This window comes from Pongo abelii, chromosome 23 (assembly GCF_028885655.2).
Source record: "Pongo abelii isolate AG06213 chromosome 23, NHGRI_mPonAbe1-v2.0_pri, whole genome shotgun sequence".
NCBI classification, from domain to species: domain Eukaryota; kingdom Metazoa; phylum Chordata; class Mammalia; order Primates; family Hominidae; genus Pongo; species Pongo abelii.
In genome coordinates, this window is record NC_085929.1 from 31,649,957 (window position 1) to 31,662,853 (window position 12,897).

The 12,897-nt window shown below is 51.1% G+C and overlaps 1 protein-coding gene and 1 long non-coding RNA gene across 4 annotated transcripts in view; one reads left to right on the forward strand and one right to left on the reverse strand.

Moving 5' to 3' along the window:
* LOC129052593 (uncharacterized) overlaps positions 1-12,897 on the reverse strand; it is a 90,509-nt gene that overhangs the window by 25,842 nt on the left and 51,770 nt on the right. The gene's annotated exons all lie outside the window — the stretch shown is intronic.
* Positions 1,314-8,658, forward strand: CRYBB3 (crystallin beta B3). The gene is made up of 5 exons (XM_024240032.3): positions 1,314-2,809; positions 4,007-4,125; positions 5,093-5,225; positions 6,558-6,700; positions 8,346-8,658. The coding sequence occupies exons 1-5, from the start codon at positions 2,621-2,623 to the stop codon at positions 8,509-8,511; spliced, it is 750 nt and encodes a 249-aa protein (XP_024095800.3). The 5' UTR covers positions 1,314-2,620; the 3' UTR covers positions 8,512-8,658.

Consider the following 12,897-nt stretch of genomic DNA (forward strand, 5'->3'; position numbering starts at 1 on the left):
TGGTCTTGATCGCCTGACTTCGTGATCCGCCTGCCACGGCCTCCTAGAGTGTTGGGATTACAGGTGTGAGCCACTGCACCCAGCCTGTAACTGGGTTTTATGCTGACTTGAGGATTTTAGCCAAAAACAAATACCAACAACAACAAAAGAAAACCTTGTTAACTCCTTTGCTCCAGTATAATTTTATTCATAAAATAATCACTTATTAGATATTGATTACAGGCAAAATTATACTTTGTTAGACACTTAAAAAATTCCTGGAAGCTGGGTGCAGTGGTACGTGCCTGTAGTTCCAGTTACTCAGGACACTGAGGAAAAAGGATTGTTTGAGTCCAGCCTGGGCAATATAGCAAGATCCTATCTCTTAAAAAAAAAAAAAAAATTAAAATACCTGGATCTACCTTTTCTTTGGTCATAAATAAGTTGACTGTGATGGTCACTTTTATTTCTGTTGAGGCTGAGCGCCCAGGCCCTGGAGCAGGCCAGCCCCCTTCTCTCTGCTGTGTGATTCTGAGTAAATGAGTTCACCTCTCTGAACTCAGTTTCTCCATGTATAAAATGGAATCAGAATTCCTTCCCTAAGGATGGCTGGGTGAGAATTCCATGTGATGCTTGTGAAGCTGCCACAATGCCTTGCGTGTAGTAGGTGTTCAATAAGTGGTAGCTCTTATTTGTGCGTGTCTTCTACATGAAGAAAGTCAGTCTGTCAGTTCTGTGACGGCATCCTATGGAAATGGTTGGGTGGCTTTGCGCCCAAGTTGGAGAGTATGGTTGGTTAGGGTGATCTGACTTAAAATTTAGGCCACATAGCACATGGAAAATGGAGAGTGTCTGGGGTCCCTCAGTTTAAGAAATAGAATTTTTCCAAAAGTTGCATGTGACTCAAAAGGAAATGGTGACCCCAAGAAACCAAAGAAAGGGAGTTGGTGGTTGTGGGGAGACACTGGAGAGCTGCACACCGTGCCCGTCACCCAGCACTGCTGGGCTTCCCACAAGGCCAGTGAGGTTCATCTGCCCCCAGGAAGTCATCAGAGACTGTGGCTGAGGAGACAGGCACTGGGGGCCTCCGTGGACCCGCTATTGGAGTGAAGTGGCCTGGATGGAATTGGGTGGACAGGGTGCTGCCTCAGCAGGCTGGGATGTGCTGGGCTGTCAGAAAGTGCTCATAAATAGCATGCCCCTTGCGAAGGCAGGCGAGTCTGCAGACGGCCGTGGCTCCTCTGTTCTTCCCGAGGCTACAGCAACAGGTTCATTCTGGGATGGGTTGGGGGTGGGGAGGCAAAAGCCACCCTGGCAGGCCCGGACCTTTGGTGGTCTCTGTGGGACGTGCATGGCTGACCGCCTGCAAAAAAAACCAGGGCCTCCCTTAAGGGTTAGGTCCCAGTGAGAGGACCCTGACAGCCCAGCTGGGGGTGGAACGAGGGACCTTTGTCTGCAGTGGCCAGGGTCCAAGCCCTTGGACATGTGCTTAGGGCAGGGGACCTTCCAAAACAGCCCCACTGAGGGAGAGGAGTGGGCGCACACGGTACCTGCCAAGTCCCCCGAGAGTCCCCTGTGAGCTGGACCAAGCCCTGTTTCCTGCTGAGGCTAGGACAGACAGAACTGACAGCCCACAGGCTGTGCATGATTAGGCCCGCATCCAGAGTATGTGGGCTGTGCAGCTGTGCATGCTGGGGTGGCCGTGCTGGGAGCCGTGGGTGGGTAACAGTTGGATGTGGGGTGTAGATGTAGGTGCCTTGTGTACCACTGTGAATGTCTGAAATGGGCAGGGGTGTGTGTGCGCGCGCGTGTGTATGTGTGAGGAGAGAGGGAGAGAAGCTGTCCTGTGAGCCCACGGGTGAAATATAACTGATAGTGACCATAGAAACTTTTGCGAGTGTGTGCACCTGTGTGTGTGTGCTGACAAACAGACCAGTCCTGTGTGTGTCCATGGGTGCAACAATGATGAGAATCCTTCCATGTGACTGCGGCAGGGGCCTGTATTTCATGTCACTGTCCCTGTAGCAATGAAGGAGAACTGTCGGTGTCTGGGTCTTGAAGTGGCTGGTACACAGTCGTGTTCAATAAATGCTTAAGGAATGAGTAACCGAACGCAGGGAAACTGACCTGGAGCAGGTGTCCAACGACCTGGTCTTACAAGCCCTTTCTCTAGAGATCTGTCTGTCCACCTCCCGACATATGGGGTCTCCTGTCCCTCCTGGTCACCCAGCCCAGAGCCTGGCACTGTGTAGGTGCTCATGGAATCTTTGCTGAATAAAGTAACCAGTGAACAAAAGAGTTCCTGGAGTACGGAGGTGGGAGAGACCCCTGTAGAGGAAACTCCCTGAAGCCCACCCTTTAGCCAGGTTCTGGGGGTGGGACATCTGCAGAGAGCTCTGAGAAACCTGGGTTTCGGGGAGCATCTGGATCAGGGGAAAAGGGCACGGAGCTTTGGAGCCAGGCCCGACCCAGGCCACTTCCTCACTGTGTGCTTGAGGAAGTGGCCTCACTTTGCTGAGCCTCAGAGTTCCCCTCTGTACAATGGGGCTCCTGATTCCACTGTCTCAGTCCACGTGGCCCATGGCAGGTGCTCAATGGATGTTTGCTGAATGACTGAATGACCGAATGCCAATCATAAGTTATGGCCATGCCCCATGGGCAGCAAGGCTCTGTAGCTCATCCTGGACTCCAGTCACATCAACACCTGGCTTCTCCCATTTTCCTTTGGTTTGAAGCCAGAGGTGTTCCTGGGGAGATGGCGGAACAGCACGGAACACCCGAACAGGCTGCAGCTGGCAAGAGCCATGGAGGCCTTGGGGGCAGCTACAAGGTACTGGGCAGGGAGGGGTCAGAGGGCTGCTCCTGGGCCTCAGGGTCATCTTCCCAGCCAAGCAGCACCTCTGCAGGAAGGAAGAGCCATCCTTCCAACCACCCGGGCCAAGACAAAACGCTCCGGGTGGGTCCTCTCACTGCCACCCTCCTGTCAGAAACTTGCTTCATCACTTTGCTGCATCTTCCCTCGTCTGCAAAACAGGAATGGTCACGCACATCCTGCCTGCGCCAATGGATCAGAGAGGCCCGGGAGTTTCTGGAAACATGGCTCTGAGCTCTGACTCTCCTGTCTGACCTCAGCCTGGTGTCTTGCCCTCTCTGGGGAAAAGGGCACAGATTTTGGAGGCTCTCTGGGCCTCAACAGCCCCATGTTTAAAATGGGGATGGTGCCCAGACATCGTGCCCAGAGTTGGTGTAAAGGCTAAAAGATGAGTGAAGCCAGCTAGCAGAGGGAGGCACCCTAGAAATCTGAGAGAAGGTTTGAATGTGTTGGCTCTGCCCTTTCCAAACCATCTTGGGGGTCTTTTTGGGAAACTATTCCAGACAGAGTCTAAGGATGGGTCGAATCCCAGTGCCTCCTCTTAACTTGCTGTGCAGCCCGAGGCAAGTATCTTACCCTTTCTGAGCTTCTTTGATCCCGTCTGTAAAATGACTAGAACAGATGTTCCCTGGGGATCTTCTACAAAGTCAGTTTGTGTTTCCAGGTGGGTGAGAGAGGCAAAACCTTGGTCTGCCTTTGCAGCCCCTCTCTTCCTAGGCTTGGGGCAGGCAGAGGTCTTCCCAGAGACTGCAAACAGGTGTTTCATTTTTTTAAAGGGGGAAATTTCATATTAAGGAAAATACAGATTTCTGACCTCTTTTGAAAAAATTGGAACTGGGACCTCATTCCCTCATTGCCAGAAGCAGCTTCATTTCCCCACCGACCTCTCTTGGGTTATTTCAGTCCGCTGGACTCTCCACCTGGCTCCTGCCAGACATTAGAGTTGCAATCCCTAGTTTAATTGGTCTCATTGAAGTTCCTGAAGGCGTTTCCCTCCATGACCATTAGAGGGCAGTGCAGGCCCGCCTCGGTGCCGGCTCCAGGCTGGAGAGATGCAGAAAGCAGACAGTACCTCCCTCTAATGCCCCAAGGAGGGGCAGAGGCTGGAGCCGGGAGCCCAGCAGAGGTGGGATGTTTAGGATGCTGCCCTTCTAGGTGATCGTGTACGAACTAGAGAACTTCCAAGGCAAACGCTGCGAGCTTTCAGCCGAGTGCCCCAGCCTGACCGACAGCCTGCTGGAGAAGGTGGGCTCCATCCGAGTGGAGTCCGGGCCGTGAGTACCTAGACCCCCAGTCCCTCGCCACAGCCCTGAGCCTTCTGGGAGTGTGGAGGCCCCAGTCTGAGCTCTAGATCTGTTGTGGGGCTTTTGACAACTCTCCTGCCTTCTCTGGCTTCATTTTCCGCATCTGTAAAATGAGAGTTGAAGAATTCTCTAGAATCCCAGATGTCTGCAGAAAATCCCAGGATACCTGAGGTTGGAAGAACAGCAAGGTCAGCCTGGCACCTGACTCAGTGACTGGAACATGGGATTTAATATTTATAATTTTAATAATAACTGTAACACCTAAAATGTAACTTGCATTATGTCATTGAATCCTCATGACCCTGTGAGAGAGGTGTCATTCTTATTCCCACTTTATAGATGGAGAAACTGAGGCCAAAGTGGGTAAGTGTCTCATCCATGTCCACAAGGCAGGCAGGTATCCCAGCTGGGCCCTGAATTCCCGCCTTTGGATTGCAAGTCCAGGCTCTGGCACTAACCATCTGGATGATCTTTGGCAAGTTGCTTCACACACCAGGCCTCTGTTTTCTCATCTGTTGAATGGGGATAACAATGGTACGTACTTCAGAGAGAGTTTTTATGAAAATGAATGGAATGATGCAAATAAATACATATTAATAACAATACAATACAAAGAAGAACAAAAGGAAGAGGAAGAAGTCGCTGTCACCTATGGAATACTTATTGTGTGCTGGGCATTGTGCTAAAGACTTTTCTGAGTACCTTGCACAGAGGCTAGATTCTCAATAACATTCCCTAGGATGGTTTTCTGGCCCAGAGTCTCAGACAGTTCCCAGTATGTCCTAGCAGCTCCTTTAATTACAGGTCCAGGAATTAGCAGTAGGGTTGGAGGGAGGGAGAGTTCAAGGTCAGCAGCTCTTGGACCCTTCTCTCACTAAACTTGAATCCTTCCTCGGCTGCAGCAAAGGTGACCCAGCCAAGCCTCTTCCTCCCTCAGGTGGCTGGCATTTGAGTCCAGGGCCTTCCGCGGGGAACAGTTTGTTTTGGAGAAGGGGGATTATCCTCGCTGGGATGCCTGGTCCAACAGCCGTAATAGTGACAGCCTTCTGTCCCTCCGGCCTCTGAATATTGTGAGTGTGGTTCCTGCCCACTTCTGGGCGTTCCTGGAAGCAGGGTGCACCGAGAGCTGGTCAGGCAGCTCATTGCACAAGCTGGGCTGAGGGCTTGGCCCATATGGACCTGGCCTGGGAAGGGCCCTCATATTTCTGATTTGAACAATTGTGTGGGACAAGAAGTGGGATATTGAAGGGACATTGGGTTGGGGGTTGAGGCACCAGGACTCACATCTTGAATTAAACCAGCATTGCACTGAAACTTTTCTTTGTAACCCTACTAAAACGATGAGCCACATGGCCCAGTCTCAAATCAGTATTGTTATCAAAGAAATGCAGTCCAGGAAATAACTTCAGAAAGTAACTTCAAAATACTTTAAGTTCTCCACTTGTGTTTTTCTAGCACCTGAAAGGGACACAGTCCACAGTGACACTATTTATTTATTTATTTATTTATTTATTTATTTATTTATTTTTTGAGACAGACTCCTGCTCTGTCACCCACGCTGGAGTGCAGTCTTTCTCTCTCTCTCTTTTTAAACATTTTTATTTATGTATTTTTATTTCATTTTGAGCTGCAGTCTCGCTCTGTCACCCAGGCTGGAGTGCATGATCTCGGCTCACTGCAACCTCTGCCTCCTGGGTTCAAGTGATTCTCCTGCCTCAGCCTCCTGAGTAGCTGGGACTGAAGGCACATGCCACCACGCTGGGCTAATTTTTGTATTTTTAGTAGAGGTGGCGTTTCGCCATGTTGGCCAAGCTGGTCTTGAACTCCTGGCCTCAAGTGATCTGCCTGCCTCGGCCTCCCAAAGTACTGGGGTTATAGGCCTGAGCCACTGTGCCGGGCCCACAGTGACACTTTAAATACCACCCTTCTCCCTCCCCTGCTTCACTCACACCCAGCAGCTGCTCCAGCCCTTTCTCTTTGTCACATAACTGAGTCCTCCTTAGAGGGCAGTGGAAGAGGGGAAACTGGGAAGATTAAACCGGCATCTGGTTAGGAAAGAGGGAAAGCTCATATGTTGATACTTTTGATATCCGTCCACCCTCTCCAGGCTTCAGTTTCTTTATCATTTAAATGATGGGGCTGAACAAGATCTGGAAATTCCTTTTCAGTTTTATAATCTACAGCTCTAGGTTCCTAAATCAACCAGCTTTGGAGGAATCTCCCTGTCCCTCCTACAGTGAATTTGGGGGTGGAGGCATCTCCTGAGGCCCTTCCCTCCTGCAGCGGGTTTGGGGGTGGGTGTTATTTTGTGGTGACTTGTTGATTCTTTCTGGCATCTGGAGCCTCCTTGACCTCTGTTCTGGATATGGGAGCAGCCGCTCACCCCACGATATTGCCCTTAGGATAGTCCAGATCACAAGCTGCATCTGTTTGAGAACCCAGCTTTCAGTGGCCGCAAGATGGAGATAGTGGATGATGACGTGCCCAGCCTGTGGGCTCATGGCTTCCAGGACCGTGTGGCGAGTGTCCGTGCCATCAACGGGACGTAAGGGACCCAACCCTCACCCTTGCCCCATATTCTGGTCAGCCATGCCTCTGGCTCCAAACAGAATCAGTGCCCATAGTTTCTTATTATTTTATTTATTTATTTATTTATTTTTGAGACAGAGTCTTGCTCTGTTGCCCAGGCTGGAGTGCGGTGGCACCATCTCAGCTCACTGCAAGCTCTGCCTCCCAGGTTCACGCCATTCTCCTGCCTCAGCCTCCCAAGTAGCTGGGACTACAGGCGCCCACCACCACCCCTGGCTAATTTTTTGTATTTTTAGTAGAGACGGGGTTTCACCGTGTTAGCCAGGATGGTCTCAATCTCCTGACTTCATGATCTGCCCGCCTCAGCCTCCCAAAGTGCTGAGATTACAGGTGTGAGCCACCGCGCCCGGCCATCAGTGCCCATAGTTTCTTGCAGCCTTGACTTAAAACAAGTAAAATCTGTTCTCTCCACCTGTTCCCATCTGAGTCCTTCCTCCTTTTTTAAACATCCCCACACCCTTGAACTGATTTTTGAAATGTTCTTCCCCCTCACAACTCTTGTTCTTCTTAACAAGGGGCCCAGGATGTATGCAGTTATTGAGATATGACACAAGTTGTACAGAGGAGAGCAAGCTTATCACCTCCCTCTTTCTAGGCTTAATATCACCGTTGATGCAGTCTTAGGATCACCTGCTTTTTGTAGGTGGTTACATCTCACTTGTGGGCTTGTAATCTGGGCTTGGGCCTTGAGAGGTGCCACCTATCCCTGATAATAATTTATTCAACAATTTTTTACTGAACATCTACTATATGCTGGTGTGCAGATACAGAGAACAACAAGAATGGCACATTCTCTGCCCTCAAATTGTGTAGTCTGAGGCCGGGCACGGTGGCTCACGCCTGTAATCCCAGCACTCTAGGAGGCCGAAGCAGGCGGATCACCTGAGGTCAGGAGTTCATGACCAGCCTGACCACCATGGTGAAACCCTGTCTCTACTAAAAATACAAAATTAGCCGGGCATGGTGGCGCATGCCTGTAATCCCAGCTACTCAAGAGGCTGAGGCAGGAGAATCACTTGAACCTGGGAGGTGGAAGTTGTGGTGAGCCGAGATCACGCCACTGCACTCCAGCCTGGGCAACAAGAGCGAAACTCCATCTAAAAAAAAGAAATTACATAGTCTGATGGAGAGACAGACAAAGTAACAGGTATTCACAGCATATTATGATCAGGATTGGGACTGGGATGCACAAGGGGCTCTGGCGGTCCCAGTGAGGTACTCGATTCAGCCTGCAGGAATCTGGAGACTTATCTAAATTGAGCTGTAAAGGATGCAAGTGGAGAAAAGGGGGAAGGAGGATGAGGTGAGCAAGAATATTCCAGGCAGAAGGAATCATGCATACAAAGGCCCCCCAACACAGCAGGTTCCGGGAAAGCAGAGTAAGAGAGGCCACGGTGTCCAGTGTGAATGGGATATTGAGAGACAAGGCTAGAGATGCTTTGTGAAGGGTCCTGTGAGCAGGGTAAGGAGTTTGGATTCATCGCAAGGGCTCTGGGGAGCTAAAGAGGAATGTAGGCAGGCAGAGTGCATGGTCAGATGCTGGCTGGAGGCAGGGTGACTGGAAGCAGACCGTCCACATCTCAACCTTGGTCTCCCGGCAGGTGGGTTGGCTATGAGTTCCCCGGCTACCGTGGGCGCCAGTACGTGTTTGAGCGGGGTGAGTACCGCCACTGGAATGAGTGGGACGCCAGCCAGCCACAGCTGCAGTCTGTGCGCCGCATCCGCGACCAGAAGTGGCACAAGCAGGGCTGCTTCCCCAGCAGTTGAAAGGCACCCAGACTTCAAGGACCCAGACCCACCCTAGGGGGCTGCAAGGGCAAGAAGAGGAGGCTCCAGGGTTGGGGCGAGGGCCGACCTGTCCACCCTTCCCTGGAATCTGCTCAATAAAGCCTGGGGTTGGTCCCCCACCTGCCATATTCCTCGGCATCACTTCCTGAGGGAGCCAGGCCTGGGGCAAGACCTGTGGGAGAGGCGTGCTGAAGGAGGCTGGGGCTTGAGCGTTCTGAGACTCCCAGGAAGGGGCTGGGAACTTTGCCCATATTCTAGGCTCTAATCCTTTCAGGCAGAACCATGTGCCCCTACTGCCCTGATCTTGTGTTTGTCTGCTGCTGCATGTTTCCATCTGAATGTCTGTCAGTCTACCCATCCACTCACCCATCCATCCATCCATCCACCCACCCACCCACCCATTCATCCACCCACTCACCCATGTGCCCATCCATTCATCTACTCACCCATCCATCCATCCATTCACCCACCCATCTACCCATTCATCCATCCATCTACCTACCACCTATTCATCCATCCATGCATCCATCCATCCATCCATTCATCCACCCACTTACCCATTCATCCATCCACCCACCCACCCATTCATCCACCCATTCACCCATGTGCCCATCCATTCATCTACTCACTCATCCATCCATCCATTCACCCACCCATCTACCCATTCATCCATCCATCTACCTACCACCCATTCATCCATCCATGCATCCATCCATCCATCCATTCATCCACCCACTTACCCATCCATCCATTCATTCTTCCTTCCATCTTCCTATATTTCTTCTTTCCATTAATTCATCCGTTTTTCCTTCCACTCACCCATCTTTCTATCTATCCTTTTATCCACTTATCCATCAATTTTTCTTTCAATCTACTTGTCCATCAGTGTGTCCATCTGATCTTCCTTCCTTCCTTCCCTCCTTCCTTCCATTCATCTATCCATTATTTCCCCTTCCACCTCTCTGTGGGTCAGTCTCTGTTGTCACTAATGTATTCAGCAAATGCCATGCCCTGTTCAGTGTATTCAGCAAATGCTATGCCCTGTTCAAGGCCTAAGGACAGGGCACAATGTCCTACCCTCCAGGTTCTCCCCTTCTGTGGGAGAGACAGAAAGTAAATAAACAGGTCGATGAGGGCTATAATGTTGGGAGGCGGTAAATACCAAGAACAATAAAGCTGGATAAAAATACGGAAGTGATGGGGGTGGTGGCCAGGGAACTCTGTGCAGAGGAGCCGAGTCCTCAGTGAACCACCAGAACATTCCAGGCAGAGAAATAACAGGTGCAAAGGCCCTAGGCAGGAGTGTGCTGGCCTAATGGGAAACAGCCAGGGGGCCAGCAGGTCTGGAATGGAGTAAAAGACTGGGGGTAGGGTTCAGAGGGAACAGGGTCAGGTCATTTAGGGCTTTGCAGACCATAGTGGACTTTGCTTGTTCTCTGAGGGAGGTGGGAGCCATGGAGCATTTGAGCAAAGTGAGCCATGGTCTGCATTGGGGTTTAGTAGGATCACTCTGGCTAGGGTGCAAATAAAACACTTAGTGGCCGAGGAGGGATGCAGAGAGACCAGTTGGGAGGCTACTGCAGAGCCTGGTGAGCTGTGTTGGTGCGGTCCACCTGAGCCTCTCTTTCTCATGCCTCAGTATCTCTGTCCCCTTGCCCAGAGGCCTTCTGCAGCCTTGCCTGGGGTACTGAGTGCCCATCCCACCTCCCCCAACTGTCCACTGCTCTGGGCCCCGTGGCTTGATCTGGGCAGTGGGAGTTGCTGAAGAGCTGAACAGAGACACTGGGGCAGTGCCAGGCATAAATGAGGCCTTTATTTATATATTTATTTTTATTTATTTATTTTGAGACAGAGTCTCGCTCTGTTGCCGAAGCAATGGTGCGATCTCAGCTCACTACAACCTCCACCTCCTGGGCTCAAGCAATTCTCCTGCCTCAGCGTCCCAAGTAGCTAGGACTACAGGTGCACAGCACCACGCCCGGCTAATTTTTGTGTTTTTAGAAGAGATGGGGTTTCACCATATTGGTCAGGCTGGTCTTGAACTCCTGATCTCAGGTGACCTGCCCACTTCGGCCCCGCAAAATGCTGGGATTACAGGCGTGAGCCACCATGCTCGGCCATAATTGAGTCTCTTCTGCCCCCGGGTGGGAAGAGGAGGGGCCTCCTCTCTAATAGCCAGCTGACAACGGACTTCCTGCAGGCAGGCCCTGGGACCACCCCTCACCCATCCCACCTCCACGAGCCAACTCTGCATCATTTCCCTGACTTTGTTCCCCTTTTGTGCCCGGAGCCTGTCTCAGCCACCTGCAGCCTCCCATTGGGTGATGCAGCTGGTGTGTGGGAGGCCTATGGGGGGCCTCGGGAAGGTGTTGAAAAGGATACAGTAATTTTCAATTACTTTAACCTGCATATTTTACAAACGAGGTGAGAAATCACCTTGACTTTTTCTGAGTGTATGGGAGACCTGGGCTGGGCATCAGGATCAGATGGGGCAGGGGTGGCCCAGCAATGAGACAGATGGAAGGCAGGGGCTTGACATCCTCAGTGCGGAAATACAGCACCCCTATTGCCCACCCTGTCTCCCTGCTGGGCCCACCCCTTCCTCCCTTTCACAAGGAGAGGCCTTGTCATGCTTTATTCTTTTTTTTATCTTTTGAGATGGGGTCTTGCTTTGTCGCCCAGGCTGGGGTGCAGTGGCGTGATCATAGCTCACTGCAGCCTCGAACTCCTGGTCTCAAGCAATCCTCTTGCCTCAGCCTCCCAAAGCACTGTGATTGCAGATGCACTCCACCATGCCCAGCTAATTTTTAAAATGTACTTTTTATAGAGATGAGGGTCTTGCCGTATTGCCCAGGCTGGTCTCAAACTCCTAGCCTCAAGCGCTCTTCCCGCCTCAGCCTCCCGAAGTGTTGGGATTATAGGCATGAACCAAGTGCCATCCAGTCTGTTGTGCTTTTTTTTTTTTTTTTTTGAAGCAGAGGCTCACTCTGTCACCCAGGCTGGAGTGCAATGGCTCGATCTTGGCTCATGGCAACCTACGCCTCCGAGGTTAAAGCAATTCTCCTGCCTCAGTCTCCTGAGTGGCTGGAATTACAGGCATGTGCCACCACAGCAGGATAATCTTTGTATTTTTAGTAGAGATGGAGTTTTACCATGTTGGCCAGGCTGGTCTCAACTCCTGACCTCACAATCCACCCATCTCGGCCTCCCAAAGTGCTGGGATTACAGGTGTGAGCCACCGCGCCCGGCCTGTCATGCTTTGTAAATCAGTGCTTACATCATCTCACTGAACCCTAAGAATGTCATTGGGAGGTAGGTGTGGTTATTAATTCTATGTAACAGATGAAGAAACAGGCTCAGGGAGGCAACATCACCTTCCTAGAGCTACACAGATAACAAGTGGTAGAACTGAGACCTGAATCCATTCTTGAGTGCCATACACTCTGATGTATCCATCAAGGACAGGAATCACCAGGGAGATATAGATGAAAATAACATCAGCAGTTGCAGCAGAAACAACAGTAATAATAGCTGCCACTGTAGAGCTGCTGCTAAACCCCAAGCACATTATTGAGTGCCCCAAGTGCCCCAAGTGCCACAGCTCTTAAGTGATGGGACCAGGACTCATATTCAGGTCTGTCTCCACAGCCCGTTTCTCTATATTCATCAGCTGTTGATGCTGTGGTTGGCCAATGTAATGCCACTGCTGGTGTGGGCAGTGACTTTATTTATTGAGCATCTACTATAGTCTAGGCACCAGGCCACAAGCTGTCCATGCCTGATCTCAGTTAACACCAACAGGCCCCATGACTGCCTCCTGGGTAAGAGGAAGGCTTACAGGGAGGCTGGCTCAAGTGTGAGTCAGTGTGCCTACTCACCGTGCCCACTCCCAGGTCAAATGCAGCCCCAGGATCTGGAGTTGGGTTGATTCCAGAGGTGGGGTTCAGCTGCACTGCCAGACTCATGGTAGCCCCAGGCAGTCACTGATGTCCAAGTGACTCTTTCCAAAGCTTCACACCCATAATAACCATCTGTGCCTGGAAGCTCTTGTTCTTTGCAAGTACTCCCATACATTGTCCTGTCCAGTCCTCAGCTCCAAGAGGCTCCGAGCTGGGAAGCCAACTGCTGAGGTCACACAGCCAGCGAGGGGCAGAACTGGGATTTGACCCCAGGCTTAACTCCAAAAGGCTGCTCTTAGCCCCAACCTAGACTCAATTTTTTTTTTTTTTTTTTTTTTGGTTGAGATGGAGTCTTGCTCTGTCACCCAGGCTGGAACACAGTGGCGCAATCTCGGCTCACTGCAACCTCTGCCTCCATGGTTCAAGCGATTCTCCTGCCTCAGCCTCCTGAGTAGCTGGGACTACA

Bases quoted from the DNA above. Each gene is read 5' to 3' on its own strand.
- CRYBB3 (XM_024240032.3), top strand. From the start codon at position 2,621: ATGGCCATGCCCCATGGGCAGCAAGGCTCTGTAGCTCATCCTGGACTC. The intron at 2,810-4,006 runs GTACTGGGCAGG...CTGCCCTTCTAG, and splicing joins GCCTTGGGGGCAGCTACAAG to GTGATCGTGTACGAACTAGA. The intron at 4,126-5,092 runs GTGAGTACCTAG...TTCCTCCCTCAG, and splicing joins ATCCGAGTGGAGTCCGGGCC to GTGGCTGGCATTTGAGTCCA.